This window comes from Zonotrichia albicollis, chromosome 7 (assembly GCF_047830755.1).
Source record: "Zonotrichia albicollis isolate bZonAlb1 chromosome 7, bZonAlb1.hap1, whole genome shotgun sequence".
In the NCBI taxonomy this organism is placed as follows: domain Eukaryota; kingdom Metazoa; phylum Chordata; class Aves; order Passeriformes; family Passerellidae; genus Zonotrichia; species Zonotrichia albicollis.
The window spans coordinates 18,831,488-18,857,406 of record NC_133825.1 but is presented as its reverse complement, the minus strand read 5'-3'; the positions used below and the strand labels follow the sequence as shown (position 1 = coordinate 18,857,406).

Genomic DNA, 25,919 nt, shown 5'->3' with positions numbered 1-25,919 from the left:
ACTGAGGGATGGAAAAATTCATCTCCCCCAAACCATTCTGTTTCAGGACACCTGTGCCACCAGGTTTCTGAGTAAAATAACTACTCACAGGCTGCCTCAGGATCCAACCACAGAGCAATGTTGGCAGGATAAAAGCCAAGTCAGCCAAAATGCTGAATAAGCAGAGAAACCTGTGCCACTTGCAACGTGTTCTCAGCTTCTTTTGCCAGCAGAAGAGGGTCCTGGGCTTGTGGGTGATTCACTTTGTGTCACTTGGCTCCACCTCAGAGGTGAGGGTTTCGGAATTACTCACAGCCCCGTGCTAACGGAGCGGATCGGGTGATCCTGCTCAAGTTTTGCACCCTTTGAACCCAAAGATGTTCTGAGCAGGTGACTTCAAAACGAGACCTCCACACTCTTTTTTTTTTTCCCTCCCCCAGTTTGAGGCAGGTTTCATTCCAGTGAGTCCTTGTTTAGACTGGGTGGCTGGTATTGATTGAGCCTCAGCACAACAATCTCCGTTCTTCACTGGGAAGGGACAAGTGGTCTTCAATTATGGATGACACAGAGCTCTTAACCATTGCCCAGGCATCACAAATTCATTTCCAAAATCCTAGAGCCTGTCTTTTCTAATCCAACTCACACAAGGAAGGAAGGATTATGCTTTGGTACAGGCTGCTTGGAGGCCTGGGCATGATCTGGCAGAGATGGAACCAGGTGGAGTGCATCTAAAAAGTACAACCCTCTTTTGACTCCTGAGATTTTACCTCCCTTCCCTCAATTTCCTCCCCAAGGAAACTAGAATCTAACACACAAGAACAAAAGAGAAAAACCCCCAAGCCTTGCTTAAACCATATATCCAAAACTCTTGTAAATGGAAAGTTTGGAAGCCAGAGAAAATTATTTGTTGTGCCAGATAGGGCTATTTTCAAAGTCCTCAAGTGTATTCCTCTGCTCTTCTCTCATTAAAAAGCTGCAATGGACACTGCACAGATGTGTTTTAAAGGTGTAAAAAGCTGCCCAAGAAGCTGGAGGGATCAGGAGATACTGTTGTGAGGACTGTGGTGCCTCAGCCTGGCTGGGATGCAGCTACAGGGGAAAATACCCACCTTGATCAGTGTAGATGGATTTAGGAGGTGACTGCAATTGTGAATTCTCCTTCAGCCTGTGCTTTCTGCTGAGTGGACACTTGGTTTATTTTCCCTCACTTCTCAACTACATGGCCACCTTTGTTTCAGCCATGAAGCCTCCTTGGCCAAACAAATATTTTTATTAATACTCATCAGCAAAATTATAAACAGATACTGAGAACCACGGGCTCGGCTCTGATTGTTTGACCTTTAGTTTCTACTGACAACAGCAAAGTAAACAATTTCTGTGGGGACTCAATGCTGATTTCTGCCACAAATAAATTAGAAAATGAGATGAACATAGTGAACTTTAATTTATTAAAACAGAGACATGAAGCCATTGAAACTGGGAGCTGCCCTGGAAGAATTGATACCTGTGGAGCAATGAGTGTCCCTGGCAAAATGCTGCTCTTTGCCCATCCTGCAGGTTGGATTAGGATGGATCTGCCCAGTGGTGTGGCCTTGAGCTGAAGTGGACTTGAGAAGGGTGTCTGCCCTCCTGAGCAGTGCTCAGGGTGGGTATTCAGGGGCAGATCTCCCTCGAGGAGCGTGAATGGGCAGGGAAGTTTCTGTGCACAGTTCTGGTGTTCCAAGAAGGATGTGGAACTGTTGGAGCAGGTCCAGAGAAGGCCATGGAGCTGCTGAGGGGGCTGGAGCAGCTCCCCTGTGGAGCCAGGCTGGGAGAGCTGGGGCTGTGAGAAGGGTGTGTGGAGACCTCACAGCCCCTTCCAGGGCATGAAGGGACACAGGGAGGCTGGAGAAGGACTGGAAGGACAGGACACAGGGAATGGCTTCCCACCTCCAAAGGCAGGGTTAGATGGAATATTGGGAATTAGGAATTGTTCCCTGGCAGGGTGGGCAGGCCCTGGCACAGGGTGCCCAGAGCAGCTGTGGCTGCCCCTGGATCCCTGGCAGTGCCCAAGGCCAGGCTGGACTTTGGGGCTTGCAGCAGCCTGGGACAGTGGAAGGTGTCCCTGACATGGCAGGGGGAGGAACTGGACGGTCTTTAAGTTCCCTTCCAACCTAAACCATTCTCTTCATCTCTAATTTTATGATCCAAGCAGAGCATGGAAGTAAAACCCCAAATCCCACTGCTTTATAGCCAGATAGGAAAACGCTGAAACCTCAAACACAGATGAACCTGCAGAGAAAGTACAAGGCAAAAAGCCCTGTTTTTGGCATAGCTCCTGCCCTCAGCAAAGAGCAGGAGGCAGGTGGAGTGCTGCTGAGGCTGTGTGGGGATGGCTGGCCCAGCAGGCAGCCCAGGCCTGCTGCAGTCACAGGGTTACAGCAGCCCCACGAGCTGCGCTGACCTTTCGGGAGCTCCCATCCCTCCCCCACAGCCTGGGACAGCTGTAAACATCCCCATCATAAAGACACAATTGTGAGATCCCATTTATTTGCCATTAGGAGCCGGCCTGGCACAGCCCAGGGTTGCCCGAGGGGCTGGGCAGGCCGGGCCTGTCCCTGCCCTCCTGCCATGGCCAGGGACCATGGCAGGCCACAAGCGCCTCTGGGCTGTCCCTGAGCCCCTCCTGGTGCCAGCCTCGCTGGGACAGCTCCTGCCAGATGGAAACAACAGCCCAATTCCCTCCTGGCCTCTCATCAGCTCTTCCCATCCCTGCTGCTCCCCTGGGTGCAGGCGCTGAGGGTGGGGAGGAGGGCAGGAAGTTGCTGACGCGGGCGGTTGGATTTGGGTTTGAACACCATCCAGAAAGGAGCACCAAATATTAGTAAACAGATCAGGAAGCGTTTCCGTGTTGGGCAATAACTCTGCTTTTCCACTGCAGCCATCACCTCCAGGGGTTTTTCCATCAGGGAAAAAGACCCCACTGGGTTGCTTTGCTCAAACATCAGCAGAGTGGATCGTGTGATCCTGCTCAAGTTTTGCACCCTTTGAACCCAAAGATGTTCTGAGCAGGTGACTTCAAAACAAGATATCAACACTCCTTTTTTTTTTCCCTCCCCCAGTTTGAGGCAGGTTTCATTCCAGCGAGTCCTTGTTTAGACTGGGTGGCTGGTATTGATTGAGCCTCAGCACAACAATCTCAGTTCTTCACTGGGAAGGGACAAGCGAGCTTCAATTATGGATGACACAGAGCTCTTAACCATTGCCCAGGCATCACAAATTCATTTCCAAAATTTCAGAGCCTGTTTTTTTTCTCCTTCAGGTCCTGCCCTTCAAAGGATGTCTCTGGGCAGGTGCTGCAGCAGGATTCTGATTTGAGCATGTGTTGTATTTGTGGGGTTCCCCGTGGCGAGAAGGAATGATGAATCTGACACCATATTCTCAGAAGGTTAATTTATTATTTTATGATACTATGTTATACTAAAGAATACTATACTAAACTATACTAAAGAATACAGAAAGGATACTTAGAGAAGGTTAAAAAGATAATAATGAAAACTTGTGACTCTTTCCAGAGTCCCAACATAGCTTGGCCCCAATTGGTCAAAGAGTCAAAACAACTCTTACCAGAATCCAATCACACAATCACCTGTGGGTAAATAATCTCCAAACACATTCCACATGTGAGCACAACATAGGAGAAGCAAATGAGATAAGAATTTGTTGTCCTTTTTCTCTGAGGCTTCTCAGCTTCCCAGGAGAAAAATCCTGGGCATAAGGATTTTTCCAGAAAATGTGAATGTGACAGGCATGGGTCTGATTCTTGCAGAGCACAGGGTGCATGCTCCTGGACATCCCAAGGGATTACAGGATCCTGCAGCCATGTCCAGCATCTCCACCATGATCCAGGCTGAAAAGGAAAGGATCAGGATGCTTGGCCTATATTGCTTGGGAAAAGAAGATTATGAAGCAGTTTCCCGGCCGTGTGGGGAAGAGGGAATTACTGAGTTCCGTGGGCTCGTCGGGGCAGGGACAAAAGGCCTGTCAAGTCCTGCTGCTTCAAGCTGCAGTCAGTCCCATTAGGAAAAAGACACAGGAATGAATCAAGCACTACATGAAATCCTGGTCTTACCCTTCCTCAGCATCCTGGGATGAACCCAAGCTGCTCCTCTTGCAGCATGTGAGGGAAATAAAACAGTCCCTGATTCCGGAGGAATGAACTGCCCCAAATCTGTGTTTCTGTGCTCTCCACCATGGCTTCCACTCAACAAATTCAAATTTAGGGGCTTGGATAAGAAGTCTGTGGTCAAGAGCTGGTTTTGGAGAGAAGACCTCAATTTTGGGCACAGCACCTTCCACTGCTGGTGTAGAGGGATGCTGATGTGAGATGGAGGTGGCACCAGCATGAAGAAGAGGAGCTGAGAGGATAAGGGTAAAATAATTTCAAATGAGACAATCCTGACCCACAGCCATCAGCAACCCTAAAAGCAAAGGAGGAAGAAGCAACAGAATTTGTCTTTTTTCATGTTGAACTCCATGAGATGGTGTGAGAAACCATCTGATCTAACACCTCGTGTGACCAAGGCACTGTGACTGCATGAATCATCCCACACAGACACCTGGTGATGCTAAAGGTGACACTGTGACACCCACAGCTTACCACTTGTTTTGCCACTGGTGGTTTTCACTGATACCATCAGTGCTGCCTGCAATAACTAACACATGACATGTCCATTTGAGAACCAGGGTCTCCGGGGAGATGCCACCACACCCTTGTGCTCTCACCATTTCAGTCTCCTTCCTACACTTTGTCCTGCTTTTTCTGGTTTACCAAGATAAGGGGCCTGTCTCACTCCAACCCCTGCCACGGTCAGGGACACCTTCCACTATCCCAGGCTGCTCCAAGCCTTGGAAACTTCCAGAGATCCAGGGTGCCACAGCTTCTCTGGGCACCCTGTGCCAGGGCCTGCCCACCCTTACTGCCCATCCTGGGCATCCCTCAGCCCCAGCAGCAGGGAGAACAAAGGGAGCAGGAAAAGTGAATCCTGCAGGACCAGCTTTGTTATAAAGTGAGGGAGCTGGCAAGGGGCTCAGCCTGGAGCAAAGGAGGCTCAGGGGGCCCTTGTGGCTCTGCACAACTCCCTGCCAGGAGGGGACAGCCAGGGGGGGTCGGGCTGTGCTGCCAGGGAACAGGGACAGGACAAGGGGAAAGGGCCTCAGGCTGGGCCAGGGGAGGCTCAGCTGGGACAGCAGCAGCAATTTCTGCATGCAAAGGGTGAATTAGTTCTTATCTATGTCACAGTCTCACAAACCCTGAGTTCTACAGCACTTCACTCTAACAAACTAAAAATGGAGCTCCATCTCTCTCTCTACAAGGCCTTTTAAGGATAAACTTAAGAAATGACACCTGAATTATTTTTGCTTTTAACCCAATAACCAACCACCCATGGCCTGCAATGGGGACTTTTTTATCCAGTTACACAAAACCACCCAAACCCATAGAGAGGAAGGTGAAGAAGAAGGTAAAGAAGAAGGTGAAGAAGAAGGACCAGCCTCTGCCCTGAAACCTCCATCTTGTTTATATATATTACTGTACTCTAAAACCTTAAACTCTAAGTTTCCCACCGTGTGATATCACACACTTCTGTTCAAACTCCACGCCCACAATCCCAGTTCTATCATTGAATTTTGAAATTCAATTCCAGGCCTTGGCAGGGGCTGCCCAGGGAGCTTTGGAGTCCCCATCCCTGGAGGTGTCCCAGGAAGGGCTGGAGGTGGCTCTGGCTGGGGACAAGGTGGGCATTGGGATTCCATGGGCAGGCAGGGCTTTTCCAAGCTCAGGGATTCTGGGATTCTCTAAACACCACCCAAAAGCACCCTGAGGGAATTGCTGGTGCAGCCTCCTTGTCCAGCTGGGAAGCTGATGCCAGGTTTAAGGAGCTTTTCTGGCTCTGGGCTGGAGCTCAGTCGTGTGCTCAGCTCCTGCAGGGCTCCTCTCCAGCTCTCCTTGCTCCAGGGAAAGCGCCGAACGTGCCGGGGCGTTCTAACGAGCTTTCCAAATGGTTCCTACCCCTCTGCTCCCAGGCCAGGCCTGCATGGAGCAAACAGAGCTGTGCCGAGGCGTGGATGGAGCTGGAATCCTTCCCCAGCCGTGGCCAAGTGGGAATAAGAGTTACTTCTTTATAGCAGATGTGTAGCTCAAAGTTCACCATAAGGGCACTCACATCGAGAGCACAGCGTGTATTGTTCTGCAAGAAGGCTCAGCTCAGCCCTTCAAAAGGCTCTGGAACAACTAATTTCATTATTCAAAGAATAAAGTGAGGCAGAGGGAGCCAAAATTAACCCTCTGCCTGCTCCCTGGAAGCAGGGATTTCTTTAGCACCCTGTGCTCACAGATGCAGGCAGAAAATCTGCCTTACAGTGTCCCAGCTCTGTTTTTCTCACTAGTTTAGAAGTTGGATGCCTTATTCCTCTCAGAATGACTACCTGGACCCAGGCCAGGCTGAGCACCCCCACATGAAGCCCTCTGTGTGTACACTGCAGCAGCAAATATGGCTCAGGATTTTCATCTCCACTTATGACCTCCAGGGAAAATCCAAAGCAATTTTTTTTTTTAATTATCCATACAAAAATGGTCGTTCTTTTACTGGCCAAATTAAAAAATAATACTTGCAGACAAGAAGGAGAGAAGAAGACAAGTTCACAAAAGGAAAATTCACCTATTTTTAGGCAGATTTGAGGAAAGAAAAATACACTCCTTTAAATTATGTCCCCTTCTTGGCCAAGGATCACCTGACCATGTGGCTGGGGCATGAACTGTTCCTGAAATTCTCCCTGCCTGACCAAACTCCTCTCTGTGGAGCTGAGCTGCTCGCTCAGCATCAATCCTACCTGTGAGTTAAGTTCTGAGGGAAAAGCCCAGGACACCTAAAGGAAATCCCCCCAGAGCATGGGTGGATAAAGAGTCAGTCAAGGACCATGTGCAAATGGGTCCCTTTCATTTGCTGCTTCACTTCCCACTTCTAGCACACAGAGCAGGGGGTGGAATTGAGACGGGGCAGAAACCCTGGGCTTCTCCTCAACCCAGAGCTGCTCAAAAATCCTTTGGTGAGTCCCTTGGCAATGGCCAGGGACCGGCTGGGGCTGTGATGTGTAACAGGGATTATTTACACTTGCTCCCATCCTGCTGTGCCTGCAGCTTGCATTCCCAAGCTGGCCCCCAGGACTGCCTTTAAATCGAAGGAAAGTGGGATTTGCACTACCCAGGTGCGCTGAGGGAGGCAGCAAACCCCAAATGACCAGGATGAGGGGTGCTGATGATTTGATTTGGACCAGACTCGCTCCAGCTCTCCCTGGACAGAGCAACACCCGCGCACAGCCCGTGGCTATTGCAGCATCACATCTGGGAGCAGCTCGAGAACAAAAATCCCTTTGTCCCGGCGTGTTCCCGAGGCTCCATCCCTCCCGTGCCGGGGAATGTGTGAATGTTTTGCTGCAAACGGGAACTGGCTAAATTCGAGGTGCTGAGCCGGGATTTTCTGCGATGGAAAAGGTGGAGAAGTGTGGGGAATGGATTTATAGAAAATGTTAAAAACTTAACAGAAGGCGCATATGTAGACTTTGAGATAAGAAATGCTGGCTTAGAAATGCCATGGAATAGGACAGGTATTGTTAAGAGAGGAATAGAGCTAGAAACAAGTTTTAAAAGGTAGTTTTCTATATAAAACTAGATACTTTAGAGAAATGGAATTATGAAAGATACATTGAGGTAAGATTTACGAGGGGTAATTTTAGATGATTAGTTTTAAGGTATTTACAGCATAGTGCAGCTAAAGCTGATAGAGAGATAAGAAACACTTATAGTGTATTGTAAAAGATACAGAAACAGTTTCTGATTGTGATGGTGTGAATGATAACATCTGTATCATCTCACTCGTCTCATAAGACTAAAAACAGAATGAAAAGTTTAATAGAATAAAGAATAAAAGAATAAGCTGCCCCATCTCTGGGTCAGAAAAGAACATAATCCGACAGCACAGGAGAGTGGCCCATCCCCTCCTCTGCCTCCAGCTCATCCCCTTTCCCTGCGCTCTGGCTCGGGAACCAGCTGCCAGGACAGAGGCTGACCTATATCCAGCTCTGACTGCCCACCACGTTTTGTTTTTTTTTTTTTTAAACCCATTTTCCCCCAGATCTGTTCTGAAAAAGGACGGTCAAACCCCTGCCCGTAGCGCTCGCATCCCCGCAGGGAGCCCTCGGCGCGCAGCCCGCGCCAAGGGGGAGATGCGAGCGGCTGATAGCGCTGAGAAAGGAAGGATGTCGGGCCCGGCACAGGTGAGGGAGGAGGTGCCGCGGGGCTGGGCTGCAGCCCTGAGCACGGCAGATAATGTCAGGCTGAGCTGCGGTTCACCGCAGCGGCCCCGTGACCGGCCCGGCGGTCGGGCGGCGGGAGAACAGCGGAACGGGCTCGTTTTCCCACAGCGCGGCTCGCACGGGGCTGGCTGAGAGCCCTCGGCACTGAAAACCCTTCCCCAGAGCTTCGGGGATGAGGGACAGACACATACACCCACCTGGGTTTTTCCGTGGGATGAAAATTGGGAAAGAATGAGAAGCACGAGGCTTTCCAAGGGTCTCCAGGATTTCATCACCACAGCCTCCAAGATGACAGCAATTGTCCTGCATCCCTTTACCCAACATGAAATTTCTCCACTGGGGTTGAGCCCTCAGCACTAAAAACCCTTCCCCAGAGCTTCAGGGATGAGGGACAGACACACACACCCAGCTGGGTTTTTCCGTGGGATGAAAATTGGGAAAGGACAAGAAGCCTTTCCAAGCATCACCACAGCCTCCAAGATGACAGCAACCTGTCCTGCACCCCTTTACACGAAATTTCTCTTCTGGGGTTGAGACAGTGTTTAACCCATGCAAGTCCTCGGCACTGAAAACCCTTCCCCAGGTGTTCAGGGATGAGGGACAGACACACACCCATGGGGTGAAAACTGGGAAAGGATGAGAAGCCTTTCCAGGGGTTTCATCACCACAGCCTCCAAAATGACAGCAACCTGTCCTGCACATGAAATTTCTCCACTGGAGTTGAGCCAGTGCTCAACCCATGCGAGCCCTCAGCACTAAAAGCCCTTCCCCAGATGTTCGGGGATGAGAGACAGCCACACACACCTGGCTGGGATGAAAATTGGGAATGGACAAGAAGCACGAGTTTTTCCAAGGGTCTCTAAGGGTTTCATCACCACAACCTCCAAGATGACAGCAACTCACCCTGCACATGAAATTTCTTCACTGGGGTTGAGCCCTCATCACTAAAAACCCTTCCCCAAATGTTCAGGGATGAGGGACAGCCACACACACCTGGCTGGGATGAAAATTGGGAAAGGACCAGAAGACTTTCCAAGGGTCTCCAGGGGTTTCATCACCACAGCCCCCAAGATGACAGCAACCTGCCCTGCACATGAAATTTCTCAGTGCTCAATCCATGCAAGCCCTCAGCACTAAAATCCCTTCCCCAGATGTTCAGGGATGAGGGTGACAGACACACACACCCGTGGGGTGAAAATTGGGAAAGGACCAGAAGCCTTTCCAAGGGTCTCCAGGGGTTTCATCACCACAGCCTCCAAGATGACAGCAATTGTCCTGCATCCCTTTACCCAACATGAAATTTCTCCACTGGGGTTGAGCCATTATGGGGATTTTTGAATGAGTTAGAGATGCAGCTTCTGAATTGGTTTTGATGATGTGGTTTACTTCTTTTACATAAATAGGAAGGGTGAGTTTGGCTCACATATTTATTGTATGGTTTAGAAGGTCATAAGACCCCTAGTTACAAGACTTCTTAAGGATTTATTGACTAATAAAACAAGGATATTTAAGTTTTTTACTTAATCTTTAAATATTTTGTCTTATGGACTCATATTACAGTGTAAGCTTTCTTAGCCAATCATGTTAAAACACACAAACCTACAGTACTGCATTCTAAACTTCTTGTTTACCCTTGAAACTACTTTTATTTTTATATCTTTAAGATTCTAAACTTTCTTATTTTTAGTTAATGTGTCTCTGCTTTAAACTATAAATCCACATTCTCCCTTCTAGCATTGAAGTCTAGAAGCCTTTTCCGAGGTCTCAGATCAAATCCTGTGTTTAATTCCAAGCTTGGCCTTACAAAGTTCTGAGAGCTCCTTGCATTTTGGATTCCACTAACTCTCCCCGTTTCAATTTATTTACCTCCAGGGGAGAAATTTTACTTGGAGCTTCTTGAAGATGAAGCCAGTCACTCTCCCTCCTCCTCCTCCTCCTCAGCCAAGGGGCTGCTCCGTGCCCGGTGGGGCTGATCCTGGAGGTGCCACCTGAGAGCGGGAATGAAGCACAAATCCCAAGGAGGATGCCAGGGAGGAGCTGCAGTGATCAGGGCACAGCAGCAGCAGAAGGCTCTGGGATTTCAGCTCTGCCTCACAAAGCGGCTTAGGGACAGCACAGCTGAGCCAGGGGATGGATTAGAGGCAAAACCGGCTCTGGCTCCGGGGAAATCTCTGCTCAAGGTGCTCAGAGAGTGCCATGGTCCTCCCCTGGGAGCAGCTGGGTCTGTCCCAGCCTCCCTGTGCCCTGTCCCCATCCCTTGGAGCTGGTCACTCTGGCATTTGCAGCCCAGCACGCGCTGCCCTGGCCCAGGCAGCCCCAGAGCCCTCGGTGCCAGGCTGGGGATGGTGACCCAGACACAGCCAGGGTGGCACAGGGTCAGGTTCCTCTTCCTTGCACTGACTCAAGGAGGAAACTCCTCTGGCAGTGTCACACCCCACGCTGGTGGCACTGCAGCAGCAGAGACTTTGAGTCTGGGGCTGCACCAGCACAAGGCTGCCCCTCCACCCAGAGGAAATGTGGTCACAGGGGTGCTTTCAGCTGGGCAGCACCTCCCACCTGCAGCTGACTTTTAAAAATAATTAAAAAAAAAAAAGAACTCAACACAAAAACCCCCAAGTCTCCAAAACTAAATTAATCTCTTAAATTATTTTCATATGCTTGCGCAAAACCATGGCCTGAGTCTCTGGAGACAGAAGAGATTTGTCTGGTTGATTTCCTGGGATTTTCCCTGCATGGATGTGACTTTTGATGGCAAAGCCATCCATTGCAGGCCTGTTCCCATATTCCCTGATCCCAGAGTTAGAGCAGTGGCTGCACAGGGTGCCACAGGCCAGCCCTGCCATGGGATATTCCTTGGGTGGAAATTACCAGAGCTGGGAGCTGGAGGGCTATGAGAACCCATGGCCCTGGCTTTCCTTGTGATGAGGAACACAAGAACATCGTGGTCTGGGAGCTGGGAGGCTCCAGCCCCATTTCAGGGTGTGCTCATGGCACAGATGAGAGCAGACACAGCCATGCCCCTTGTCTGGGAACAAGCAGAGAGAGGCTGGAATGGATGGATCTGCCACTTAATCAAAAATCAATGGAAATCCCAGGAAATCAAGCAGACAAGTCTCTTCTGTTGCCATCCTTCTGGATACAGAGGGCTCTTTGAAACATCACCCTGTGTGGGAACTCCACATCTCCCTGCTCCCAGCATTCCTGCTGCCCAGCGGAACACATCCAACAACTCTTCCTCTCCACCTTAAAAAAAAAAAAAAAAAAAAAAACAGGTAAAACCAAGCAGGTTTTACCTAAATCATCTTAACTGGAGGGATGCTGCAGAATTGTTAGACTGGCATGATATTTTCAGGAGGAATTTCTGCATGGAAAGGGTGCTCAGGCCTTGGCAGGGGCTGCCCAGGGAGCTTTGCAGTGCCCAGCCCTGCAGGAAAGGCTGGAGGTGGCACTCAGTGCTCTGGGCTGGGGACAAGGTGGGCATCATGGGCTGGCAGGGATTCTCCAGCCCCATTGATTCTGAGATATGAGGAAGGAGCAATTTGAGACTCACCAGGATTTGAAAAAGCTCCAACTGAGCTCAAAAAGCATCTCTGAATCTGTGATTTGGGTACTTTGAGGCGTCAGGGTGACCAAAGCTGAGAGATTGGTGAAAGGAGGAGTCAGAGACATCTGCACTGGTCTGTCACTGCTGCTGCTGATACAAAGCCCCTGAAAGAGCATCACAGCCCTTCAGAGAGCAACCATTGAGCCAAAGACACCTCACATCCAGTTTTCTGCCTACTTTTAAAATTAACAAGTCTTAAATTCTTAGTGTCATGTAAAATACTCCACAAGAAATGGCCAAAGGCAGCAGTAAATCACAGTGGTCAGCTGGTGTGACACAGGATGTCAGATTTGGGTGAAATGAAGAGATAAAATAAGAAAAACAGAGGCTGAATTGTACTCCCCTAATGGTTTAAATCCTGTCTGCTGTATTTTGTTATTTTCAGCGCTGTGGTAGAGAGGTACTAGACTTGTGACACGTGACTGAAGAGGAAGGGCAAGTTAAAATGCAATTTAGAATAAATAAATTATTTCTTGGTTGATTTCTGAGGAATTTCTGAACCCATCCAGTGTTATCCCCTGCCATGGGCAGGGACACTTTCCACTGTCCCAGGCTGCTCCAAGCCCCAAATTCCAGCCTGGCCTTGGACACTTCCAGAGATCCAGGGCCTGCCCACCCTAATTCCCAATATCCCATCCATCCCTGCCCTCTGGAAGTAGGAAGCCATTCCCCCTTGTCCTGTCACTAGAACGAGGAGAAAATAAGGAGTTTCCAGTGAATAAACTCTGCAGGTTCACGGATTTTTGTGGTGCTTCAAGTCAGGCTCCTCTCTTTGACATAATTTTCATGGGCTGTAAAAGTATCAGGAGACCTGGCAAGAGTGCTGGAGCTCTGTGCTTCTGCCTACAGCCAGGGAAAGTCCTATTTTAATCAAAGCAACCACTCTGAGCACAGATCCTGGAAAATTCAGTTTAATTCCATCCCAATAATTATTCCAGTGCACCGATACATCTTCCTTTATTTGTTTCTTCCAAGATGATGTTGATGTTAAACTCAAATTTGATCTATCACAGCAAAAATTCATAATTAATCTAGAGAAATTTTAGCAGCCTGAGTTTGAAATTGCTGTAAATGAGGCTTCACAGCCTCTGCAAGGCTCATGGCAGACTCTATGCAGCCATCAAGTTGGAACGAGTGAATCATCACCCCCCGACAGATGGCAGGGCTTGCTAGTGTAGATCTCTAGCTGATGTATGAACATCCCCTCTGATCTGGAAGAGGGCTGAGACATTGTCTGGACAATTGGGCATCTGGTGACCTGAGAATGACAAACATAAAGGGAGTGGGGAGAGAAAGTATTTAATTTACCTGAATTTCACACCAGAAAGATCTGAGTTCCTGAGAAGCACATCACAGAACCACAGGATGGTTTGGGTTGGAAGGGACCTTAAAAATCATCTCTGCCATGGGCAGGGACCTTCCACTATCCCAGGGAGCTCCAAGCCCTGTCCAGCCTGGCCTCCCACTCCAAAAGATCCAAACATTAACCATCAAATACCACAGTAAAATATTTACTTCTGGGAGATGAATAATTAGAGTAAAACTTGACTGTGTGTGGAAATTTAGAAACTGCAGTTTGTTGTGTTTTATTCTCAGTAGACATGACTTGTCTGAGATCCAAAAAGGTGTGAGGGTGATCTCACATCAGCAAAGTGGGGCTTGCAAAATCCCAGACAGGTTCAACCTTCTGTCTCAGGATCACAGAATCCCAGGGTTCCTGAGGCTGGAGAATCCCTGCCAGCCCCTGGAGTCCCAGCTGTGCCCAGTGCCCACCTTGTGCCCAGCCCAGAGCACTGAGTGCCACCTCCAGCCCTTCCTGGGACACCTGCAGGGCTGGGCACTGCAAAGCTCCCTGGGCAGCCCCTGCCAAGGCCTGAGCACCCTTTGCATGCAGAAATTGCTGCTGCTGTCCAACCTACTAAAGCATGATAGTCTCACAATTTTCTTTTGATCATTCCATGGATTTCCACCCAGTAAACCATTGCTGTATCTCCTCGTGGGACTATCAGCTTCCAAGGAATTGTAACCCCTCACCCTTTATTCAGCTGAACAGAGGACTCTATCCAGGTATGGCAAATCCAGAGCTTCTCCCTCAGACCAGTTTTAAATCAGTACTTAATTTATTCCTGAATTTTTCTCACTGATCAAGCTGAGGACAAACAATGCAGAAAGACCTGACAGAAAAAGTCTTTTTTGAGTGTCCTTTCTCTTTGGCTACCCAGTGTTTATTTGGTGCTGGCTGCATCAAACAGCTCCTACCCCTCCTGGTATTTGGTCAAAGATCTTGGAGGTGTTTTCCAGCCTCAGCAATTCCATATAAAGTGCCTGTGCCAAAGGCACACGGTGGGTTGGGAAGCTGCTGGCTCTGAATGCTAATGGTGCCTTCACCATAATTAGAGCAAAGGGGATCCAGAGCTGCAGCTGTGCTGCTAAGTAGTGTCAGTAGAATTTTGGAAGTCCTAATCCCTCATCTGCCATGGATAATTGTAATGTCTGCATTTTAATCCCAGGATTGTGTTTGGCCATGTGAAGGATGTTACAGCCGGATTTAATTAACGAGTAGGATAAATCCCAACTAAAAGAGTCAGGGGAAACAGGCACCCATCTTATCAGTTCCCTTGGCCTCTGTGGCAACAGCTTATTATAATTGAAAGTAAAGAGAGCTTTAGGAGAAAGAGGGAGCTCTGCCCCAGATATTTCATTCAGGCAGTGATTATTTTATAGGGTGGCTTTAGAGATCTCTTTATTGAGATAACGGGTCTGACCTACACGGACTTATCTGCAACCTAAGACATATTGACATTCATCCACCAAATTACAGGCTGGTGATAATTCCTCCTGTGGCACCAGCAGCTGCTGGACTCAGAGCCCTGGCTGCCAGCAGGAACTGGATGGGGTTTGGGAGCCCTTTCCAGAGCTGGATCTATTGTATTTGCAGGGACTACCCTGACGAAGGCAGGAATGATGCATTTGATTTCATGTTTTTAGAAGGTTAATTTATTACTTTATTATATTAAAGAATATCATATTAAAGAATATAAAAATATTAAAACTATATTATATTAAAGAATATTATATTATATATATAATTACAAATATATAATTATATATTATATAATTATATATATTATATGCAATTATATTATATTAAAGAATATTATATATACAATTATATATAATATAATTACATATAATATAATAGAAGAGAATATACTTACATTTATATTATATTATATTATATTATATTATATTATATTATCCTAAAGAATACAGAAAAATATATTTACTGAATGTTAAAAAGATAATAATGAAAACTTGGGACTCTTTTTAGAGACCCGACAAAGCTCGGCTGTAATTGGCTAATGAGTAAAAACAACTCACACCAGAATTTAATTAGGTAATTACTTTTGGGTAAACAATTTTTAAATACATTCTACACCAGCAAAACACAGGAGAAGCAAATGAGATAAGAATTGTTTTCCTTTTCTTTGAGGCTTCGCAGCTTCCCAGGAGAAAAATCCTGGGCAAAGGAATTTTTTCAGAGAATGTGAGTACCACATGGATCCAACTCTCCCCTGAACTGATAAAGAGGAACTTCGAGAACACACCACAATTTTTGTAGGTTTTATATAAGTATTAATACCAGTGCTGAGGTTGCTTTTGCAATCCACCAGTACTTTACTTGCAGAAAAATAAACTTTGTGCTAACCAGACCAGGTTCCCAAACTGGATGCAGATCAAGGCGTATGAGCAGACTCCACAACAGCCATCCACAGCAACTTCAAAAAAGGAAAAAATTTTAGGGGACTGCTTTAAAAGTAAATATTTTGCATCCACCTCCACGTTGAAATTCACCAATGTAAATTAACTTGAGAGGCTCTGGGTAAACATGGAGATACACTCCAGTACTTTAGGAAATCGCCAACAATTTCCTTGGATTTTTAAAAGAAGACTGCAAAATATGCACATTTTGCTATTATTACCCTTAGGTAGTTTACTTTTAAATACATTTTGCAAAACATTCTGTTAAACTGAGCTGGGCCAAATCAAATAACAACAATTAGTTCGTCTGTACTTCTGCTTTTCTGTGGCAGGGTGGGAATTTTGCTAATAATACCACATACTTTTGGATGCACAGAGATGTATTGAGTCATGATTTTTAAATACCAGTGAAAATCCCACCGAATTACACTGGATTTACTTCCTTCCTGTACACTGCTCCTACCCCTGCTTACCAGGAGAGCTGCACAACTCACTGCTGAGCCAGGCCAAAGATGTTAAAAAATGGCTAAAAGTGACCTGGCTGTGCTGGCCAGCCCTGGATGCTGCTCATGGCTGCCTGGAGGAATTTGTTATGGATGCTGAGCAACCATCCCCAGTCCTCTTGCTCCCTGAGGATGGAAAATGCAGCCCCAGCAGGTCCTCCCAGCTGAGTACCTGGGAGTATCTCCATCTGTGGCACTTGATGTTGCTTGGTTTGGGCAGGGAGGGCACAACCCTCTGCAGGTGGCTGAGGATGATCTGCTGCACCTCGGCGGGGTCTGAGTCCAGGTGCTCGCTGCCAAAGGACACAGTGGTGTGCACCACCACCGAGGGCCCCATTTCAGGAGACTCTGCAAGAAAGAGAGGAGGAGGAGAGGTGCTTGTGAAGCATTGCTCGTTCACATCTGCCTTCCACACGTGCTGACAATTGTGCCTCTGGACTAGGAGTCAGTAAGAGCAAAAATATCTGTGGCGCCACTCTGTTCTTCCAGATGGGGAAAAAGCACATGGAATGAGAACACAAGTCAGGGAGGACAATCTCTGCAACAGCCTGGCCCTCGACACTTCCAGGGATCCTGGGCAGCCACAACTTCTCTGGGCAACCTGTGACAGGGCCTCCCTGTAAAACAATTGGGGTTTTTATCTCATCTAAATCAACCCTCCCTCAGTTTAAAACCATCACCCTTTGTCCTATCAGAAAAAATTGTTCTCATCTATGAAATCATAGCTCAAGTGCTGACATTGATCCCAGCAGACTTGGAAAGGGCCAGGCTTTGTTACATTTGGGGGTGGCTGCAGGTTCTCTGCAACAGGTGACTCCTGTCCCCTTGGCATGTTGGCTTGCCACCTTACAGACATGGCCTAACAACCAGCAGCCAGAGAATTTGCCTGGATTAGGGGATTTTTGGGTGCCCCAATGAGCAGGATGGAGCAAGGACACAACATGGGTTATGTTGCATTTCAGCTGAGCTGGTTGTTCAATCAAGTGATTCCCTCAAATCCCTCCTTGGGAAGCCTCTCCTGGTTAGACCTTTGTTTGGACTAGCACATTCTCAGAAGAATATTTTATTTTCAGCAAACCAGTGTTTTCTGACCCAGGAATCCACAAAGAAAGAGGTGCTTGAACACTTCATGACCATTCTGGCTGTTAGGCACCAAGCTTGATGAACTCCTTATCTCTGCTCTGCCACTGAAGAAACCAGATTCTCAAGATCCCCTCTGGGAAGATGACACATTCCAGCTTTCCAAAACGATTGTTGGAGTGCCCAGGGGTCGTCCAAGGGTCACAACCTGGTCTCCAGTAGAAAACTGTCCATGGATGTGGTCAGCACACATCCCCCACAGGAGTGTTCTCATTTTAGGGGAACAGCATTGAGTATTTTTCTCACATTGCTGCCCAAAACCTGGAGTCGTAACAGATCCCAATAAAACCGCAATGTTTTTGTTTCCTGACCCTCAGGGATTTCTAAGCTTCCTGGGGAGATGTGTTTTGCCATCTGAGCCCCATTCTGGTCCTGGGTAGCAGCAGGAGAAGGGTTTTTGCCACACCAAACAAGCCCTGGAAGAAGGGAATGCTGCTGGGTGAGCGTGGAGGGCAGCAGAGAAACTGGACACTACTGGACAGGCTGGAACTGCATCCCTGCTCCCTGGGAGGCTTCACACGGTGCCAAAAGAGAAGTCAATGTGCAGGCCTCATAAACCCTACCTAAAAGCTAAAAATGAGCAGTGATTAACTTTACTACACCTAGAAAGCAAGAGAGGTGGAGGGTCACTTTCACAATGCCATGCTGCTGTTTGGGAAGAGGGCCAGCAAGCTTCCCCATTATCCTCAGAAATTCCTGTGGTTCCTAAAGTCCTATATTCTCCCTGGAATAAAATCTACTCCGTGAGAAGGCACATTTGGGAGGAGTCATGGAAAGAATAGCACGAACTTTTTCATATTCAGAAACCCAGCATTTCATTAGCCTTACCAACAGTTTCTGATTATTTTTCTAAAAGGCAGGCAGGGCTGGCAGAGGATTACAACACAACCGGCTGCGTAACAAGGCAAGAACTTAAATAGTTCTTTAACTCCTTCATCTTCCTAAAAATTCTTATTTCAGGAAGGAAAGGAATCTCTATTTCAAAATTGAAGAGAATAGTCAGGAATTATACAATGCCAAAAAACCTGCAAGGCAGATCTTCCCTTTAAATTACATAACCCCACAATCCTGGAGCAAAAGAAAGGAACCACTTCCCCTTTGATGTGTCATCTATCTTTAGTCCTCCTGGAATGCAGAGAGATGCAAAGACTGCAGTATTCCAGAAATAATTGATGCTGGAGAATTCCCACTGTCCCCCCCGACCTGGTATAAATATGGATGGGGTGTTTGAGGCAGCCAATCCCACAAAGTGTTTAATATTCATGCACGCCACACGGGGAATTCAGCACACGCTTCTGGTGGGCTCTCCCTTACGTAACATCACCTCTGCAGGCAGGCTTGGGATTCTGCCCACAGCAGCTGGGATCCTCAGCTGCTGGGAAAAGCCTGCCCTCCTGGAGGCTCCTGGTTACACCAGGAATTGGGGGCATCAGGGATAATTGCTTTATCAAACCCACCCTGCTGTGTGATGACAGCAGCAAGGCCGGTTTGGGTTTCACTGGTGCAACGCCCACGAGTTGGATGTCTCTGCTTTACTGAGTCGAGGCAGGGACTGCCACATCTCACACAAGTGACAAGGACACTCTGGGCTTCCAACAGCCTTTGCTGCTGGCCTTTGAGGGCTGGACTAGCTGCTTTAGGGAGATGTCATCCAAGTCCCTCAGCAGAAAGCTCATAGGATCATGAAATGGATGAGGATCATCCAGCTCCACACCTCCTGCAGGGGACAACTACCAGCTATAGTTATTTTCTCTGGATCTCTACTGTTCAAGGCTGTTTATTAAAAACCTGTTTGAGGTGGCAGTGAGGGTGAGATAAGTAAGCCTCCATTTATTGTTGGATACATCAGGTGAAGAAACAACTGGAGAAAGTGATGGCTTTTAGGGAATGATGACTGCCCTGGAAGATCTCAGCTGCTTCACCCAGCAATTCTGCTTGCTCTGAATGTTTACTTTTTGGTTGTCACCATCCTCTTCTTCAAATGAGTCCAAATAATCAAGGTTGAAGAACAAAAGAGTGGGAAGATGAGTGGAGTGGAGTTAAAAGGGACAGCAAGGTGCTCCTGTGCCTCCCATTGAAATCTCCTGCAGGACACTTAAATGCACAGGAAGAAAGATGCAGATGCAAAATACTTGCATATGTGCTAAAAGAAGCATAAAGGAACTTTTTACTCATGTGTTTTGGTTGCAGGACTTCACATGTAAATAAATTTCACACTCAACCTCCCTTGCCTGTGCTGTCTAAAGCCTATCTCCTAGGAAGAGATACACACACACAATTTGTTCTTCTAGGAAAAATTTGCTCATATAAACAGAACTCTCCCACAATTCAAGGGAAATTTTCAGTGAGAAAGGTATGTGTCAACACTGATGTTCTGGTACTTTCTATGTATTTGTTAACAATATGCCCCAAATAATGTGCTTTGTTCTTGGTTCAATTGCATCTGGAGACAGCAAAGTTGTTTGATAATTCCATCACAGTTCCGTATTTGCTGTTTTTGGTGCTGGGGCTTTGAGACCACATGTGCAGAGAGGTGGGGAAATTATGGGTGAATTCCTGCTTGACAATGGTAAGGATAATATCAGCAGGTCCTATTAACTATCAGGTATTTTTCATTGAACACAACAATGGAAACAGAATCTCAGATGCAAGAAAATCTCCAGCTGAACGCTGTCAGTAACAAGGAGACAATGCCAGAGGAAAAAAGATCACTCTCTATTATTTGCCTTTCCTCAGGCTCTTTTTTCACATATTCACCTAAGTCCCTGCTGGAGAAAGCACATCAGGGTGTCTGCATCTTTATTTTGGCCAGTCCAGCCATTCTTCTCTTTTGTCAGATCAATAGGCTAAATTCTTACGGTAAACAACAAATTCGTGCTTGCACAAAGGATGAAGAATCTCTCCTACAAGGAAGGAGAGCTGGGAGTGTTTTTCCTGGAGAAGGGAAAGCTCTGAAGAGATCTCAGAGCCTCTTCCAGTGCCTAAAGGGGCTTCAGGAGAGCTGGGGAGGGATTTGGGACAAGGGATGGAGGGACAGGACACAGGGAATGGTTTCCCAGTGCCAGAGGGCAGGGCTGGATGGGATATTGGGAATTAGGAATTGTTCCCTGGCAGGGTGGGCAGGCCCTGGCACAGGGTGCCCAGAGCAGCTGTGGCTGCCCCTGGATCCCTGGCAGTGCCCAAGGCCAGGCTGGATGGTGGAAGGTGTCCCTGCCCATGGCACGGTGTGGAACTTTGTGTCTTTAAGGTCCCTCAAAAGCCAAACCATGCTGGATTCTGTGACTCTGATTGGTCTGCCAGTGTTTTTTCTTGAGCTATTCTATGCTACCCCACTCCTGACAGGTGAAACACATTTAATAAATAAAACACACACTTCCTCAGCTGCCATCCTCCAGAAAGACAGGAGAAGGGTCTGTCTTGGGGGCATACTCTCTAAGCCCTACAAAGCACGTGCAGCCATTTCAGGGGCTCTCCCTGGTCACAAAAGCACCCTGGCTGACTCTGAACTGGGCTGAGCAGCTCCAATTACTCAAAGTCATTCTTGCTTCCAAGCCTTGAGGAAAGGGCAGGAGCTGGGTGACGGGACACAAACCGGCGAGTGCACAGACCAGTGTTTAAACAAAGGAACCCCAGCTCTTTCCTGGAATAGCAACATTTTGATGTCTCCAATCCCCTGACACCGGTCTCATAAAGGCAGTAACATAAACCATGTGCTGGGGGCTGATTTTCTGAGGGCCGGCCCGCTCTCATTGTGTGCTTCATTACAGGCCAAAGGCGACATGAAACGCCATCCGCCGCGGCCGGGAGTTGAACACTGGAGTTAAACACTGCCTCTGTTCAGAGCAGCAACACTCAATTAAACAGCATTTCTCATGCTCTGCACCCTCCATTGTGGCTGTGTTTAAGGGGGATAATGGGAGCACTGACCTATATTGCGCTTCTTGTTATCGATGGAGATGAAGCGCACGCAGGGATTATCGGCGATGTAGCGAGCGGCCCAGGGGACACCAATCCCCGTGCCAGCCTCATAAAACAGTCCCAGGGCATAGCGGGATGAGTAGCTCACAGATTCCAGTTGCTGCTTTTGACTTTCATTAATTACTGTGAAAAGAGAGAAAAAAAATAAATAAATAAAAACAGGGAAAAGGAAATCAGACAATCCCTCTCCGCTCAGAACATTAAATATGGGAATGCTGCAGTTAAGCTGATTATTCCTTCCTGAAAATGACCAGACTGCTAAAACTAAGAATTTAATATTAAGCCCAGTGCTTTGTAGGTTTTTTTTCTGGTTTTTTTTTTTTTTTTTTTTTTTCTGGGACACCTCTTCATGAAGTTTTAATGGTGCATTATGTGGAGTGTGTCCCTCCCCCAGCTGCCAGGGGTTCATCACCCAGCTCTCCCTTCTAACTTGAAATTTCGATGATTTTGGTGACTTTTTGCTTCAAATCTTGTCTCAAAGGGTGAATAAACAGCAATAAAATGCTTGGGTTGCCTCAAGGACATCAAGTAAATGGTCCTATGGCTCGACAAGCACCAAAATGATTTCACATATCAACAAAATGAACTCAGAGCCTCCTGAACCTCTGGGGAGAAGAGCCCTGTGACTTCTGTGCTGCAATTCAAATGGATGAAGAAAACCACACTTCAGCCTGCAAAAGGTTTGTAGTGAAGTTCAGCTCCTTCAGCTGAAGGAATTTTAAAGCAGTTTAGAAAATTTCAGAGCAAGCATGAATACTAAGTCCTCCCTATGATTAACTCTTCTATCTTCTAATTACAGCAAGATCTGCTTTTTTGCTGCAACTTTGTAATCTTCATAAAAAGCTGCACAAAGCAGCATTAGCCCCATGGTGAGCATTCAAATACTATTTAATTTCATGCCAGCTCCAGGGCTGGGACCTCCCAGATCCAAGGGCTGTAACCAGCCAGGGCAGCTCATTCCCATGGCCAGGGAAGGAACAGCTTGGGGAGGAAGTGACTTTTCCAAGCCTTGGGGAGATGTATAACATCCAGGATGAGGACAGGCTGCAGTGCCCAGCACCTGTTTTGGGGACAGTGACAGGCTGCTCACCTGGTGACATATGAACCCCAGAGGAGCTCACACAGGATCCCTGAGGCTGGAGAATCCCTGCCAGCCCACGGACTCCCAGCTGTGCCCAGTGCCCACCTTGTGCTCAAAGCACTGAGTGCCACCTCCAGCCCTTCCTGGGACATCTCCAGGATGGGGACTCCAAAGCTCCTGCCAAGGTCTGAGCACCCTTTTTGTGAAAAAAGGCTCCTCCAGACCCCCAGGCTAAGCCAGAGCTGGGAGGGAACCTGCAGACTGGCAGCAGGAGGGCCCTGGAGCCCTGGCCAGGCTCAGGGCAGCTGTCCCAGGTCACTGGGGCCACATCAGGGCATCCCTGGCCAGGGGATCCCCCAGCACCCCATCCCAGGGCTGCTCCCCTGGGGCTGCCTGGGGTTCTCTGTGCCCCAGCTGTGCCTCTGGGCTCTTTCTGACCACACCAAAAACCAGAACTGACTAAAACCCATCATCCCCAGCAGTCAGAGTTACACCCCAAAATTTGAAAGTGCGTTAATTCAATTACTGACGTGTGTTTGCCAACTAATTTCCTTCACTACTGCTTAGGTTCTTCAAAAAAGGACAAAAAAATGTCTGTGGTTCACTGAGTTCTGAGCAGCTGCACATTTACCAAATGGAGGAAGTTTTTATAGCTTGAGAAGACAGGCAAGAAAGTGACGTCAAATTTGAAATCCAGCAGCTACAAAAAAAGCTGAGCTATGTGCAAAAACAAAGCTAAGAGTTGTAGGATTGAGGTTTTTCCCCTGCCCCATCCATTATGCATTTCAGCAAGGCCAACAAGTTGATCTAAGGACATGGAAAGAACCTTCATTTTGAATTTCCATACTTTGATTGGTTCAAATGAAAACCAGACTGTTGTTTTAACGCTGGGTATGAAACCACAAAATAACTATTAACTTTTCCCCTTCCAACAAAAACGGTTACGATGATTTTAATAACATTTTGGAAATAAAAAAAAAAAAAAGGCAACAAAACAACCCAAGCTTTCAGAACACAGAATTGCCCAGCATAGAGCCATAGTGATATTTTTAAAGCAACGCACGAAGACATGAAAATCTTGTATTTTCCACTGCAAGACTCAGCTCCAGCTGCACTGTGAGCCACTGAAGTGAGTGTCCTCTGGAGATTTCATCACATCAAAGCAAGGGCCATGTATACTTTATTTGCTGTTTCTGCAGACACTGACAGCAGAGTGGATTACTTATCTGTAACACTCAATAAATACAGCCAGGGCCTTTTATCTGCTGTTCCAGGGCTTTAATGTCACCTCGCTGCCTCGCTGGTGCTGTGGGAAGGAGAGGACCCAGAGATGCCACCAGGGCCAAGGCTGGAGCTGGCAGGCTGGGAGCACGGGCACCGTGCCATGCAGGAGGGAGCCCAGCCTCCCACACAGAGCCAGGGAGGCAAAAATAAACCCAGCTGTGCTAAAACAGCCTGGAACTGACTGGGCTCATCAAGGTTTCACCCTGGGCTCTTTGCTCTTTCTGCCAGAAAGCGCAGGGGGAGGTTGCAACATCACGGAATCACAGACTGGTTTGGCTTGGAAGGGACCTTAAAAATCATCTCTGCCATAGTGCAGGGACACCTTCCACCATCCCGAGCTCTATCCAGCCTGGCCTTGGGCACTGCCAGGGATCCAGGGGCAGCCCCAGCTGTGCCAGGGCCTGCCCACCCTGCCAGGGAACAATTCCTAATTCCCAATATCCCATCCCTGTGTGCCCTCTGGCAGTGAGCAGAGAGGCACTGCTGCATCCCTCACCACCAGCTCCTGGCAATTGTCACAGAATCCAGCAAGGACTGGGCTCCCCGCTGCACCTTTGGGCAAGAGCCACCACGGCTCAGTGCAGGACTCTGGGTGCTGAAACCACATCAGGACTGCAGGGAACACCAGATGCTGCCATGTGAGAGGTATTTAAAACACCTCTTGTTTTGGAAAGTTTCACTATTGCTAATTCAGCGCTGCTAAAAGCTCGTGGGGACCATGTCCCCATGAAGTCACCCCATGACATCAGAGCTCAGCTGGCACGCCTGGAGCCAGCTCCTGCATGACCCCAAGGGTGTGTGGGCAAATTTGGGCAAAGAAACCAAGATCCTGCTTTAAAAGCTTCCAGGAATGAGAGGGAAAAGCCTCACTTTGTCTCACCAGCTGAGTGGCAGGGGGGATTTCGCATCCTGACTGACAATCAGCAGCTCCAAAAAAGGGTGACAAACAGCCAGAACTATCTTCTGCTTTAGTGCACAGCAGCCACTGCCTAGAATGCTCAAAATCAATTATTAAGGTATTGCCAAGGTGACTAAATCTAGAGCTAATAGACATGATCAGCCACCAAAGCAGTAAGGAAAAAAAAAAAAAAAACCCTTTGGCAGTACTTTGAAGGAATGAAAGTGCTGTAAAAACTGCAAAATATGAGGGTGCTGGACTTTTTACTTCAGGAGAAGATGGCTCTTTTTCACCTTAACTTCTTTCACTCTAAACTTCTTATTCTAATAATTCCATTTTGGTGGGAATAGCATCAGAGCCTGGCTGGAACTTTTTGACTTTGTCACTGCCCAGCCACCCTGCAGCTTCCTCCACCTTCTTCATTTCTTCTCCCATTTTATTTCAGTGACCACCTGCCTTTCTCACAGCTATGCCCTCAACAACCCCACCACTGACCCTATGCCCCAAGAGATTTTGTGGCTTCCTTAGCCTGCTTTGCTTAAGATTTTACTCGCAGCAAATCCCCACACATCACCCAGACCCTGCCGGTGGCAGGGCATCGGTGAGTGCCCAGTGACCAGCACTGCTCTGAAAGCTGAAAAGGAAACTGTGGTTAAACGGCTGCAAAGATATTTTCAGCTCAGGTATCAGGCTGAGATTCACCCAGCAGAATGGGCAGCTGAGATGGTATCTGCAGGGACAGTTTAATGTCACAGCTCTGCTCAGGAGGTGACTTGGGCTATCACAGCATTCACCCACACACCAAAGCCTGCTTGGATGGACACCTCTCCTTGCCCAGCAGGGACCTCTCCCGCTGCTCTCCAGAGGCAGGAGCTGCTGCCCTGAGCTGTCCAGCTGTGTGGGGACAGAGGACAGGCCCTGCAGGCCGGGCCCTCAGCAGTGGCCATGCCACTGGCCCTGTGCCACCACCGCGCTGGCCGCAGCCCCTTCCCGCTGCCGCTCTGCGTGGGAGGGAGCAGAGGTTATGAGAAAGGCTCCACTTCTAATCCAGCTTCCTTATCAAACAGCTCAGAAGTTTGTTGGGTTGTTTTTTTTTTATTTTTAAAAAGGCAGAGTAACAGTTAAAGCCGGCCATGGATGTGTCTGCACTGAAATGGCTACTAAATGCAGTTATTGCTGTGATTTTCTTCTCACTGCTGGAATAATCCTGCTCACCTCTGTGTGTGTGTTTGCAACAAAAAGGATTAATTACTAAATAATGACTTCAAATCACAGCAGCCCTGGCTCACTTGGCACAAAGCTTTGTTATCTCAAGTCTGTGGCACATGAAGGAAAGGC

The 25,919-nt window shown here is 47.8% G+C and overlaps 1 protein-coding gene across 5 annotated transcripts in view; it reads right to left on the bottom strand.

Moving 5' to 3' along the window:
• Positions 1-3,384: 3,384 nt before the first annotated feature.
• RNLS (renalase, FAD dependent amine oxidase) overlaps positions 3,385-25,919 on the bottom strand; it is a 62,862-nt gene continuing 40,327 nt past the window's right edge. Inside the window, exons 6-8 of one of the 5 annotated variants that reach the window (XM_074544524.1) lie at positions 21,268-21,441; positions 16,373-16,548; positions 3,385-3,868 (exon numbers count right to left, since the gene is read on the bottom strand). In XM_074544524.1, the coding sequence (XP_074400625.1) occupies positions 3,596-3,868; positions 16,373-16,548; positions 21,268-21,441 (623 nt within the window). In that variant the 3' untranslated portion in view covers positions 3,385-3,595. The remainder of the gene's footprint in view (positions 3,869-16,372; positions 16,549-21,267; positions 21,442-25,919) is intronic. The other 4 variants (XM_074544525.1, XM_074544527.1, XM_074544526.1 and 1 more) reach the window with 4 other exon arrangements.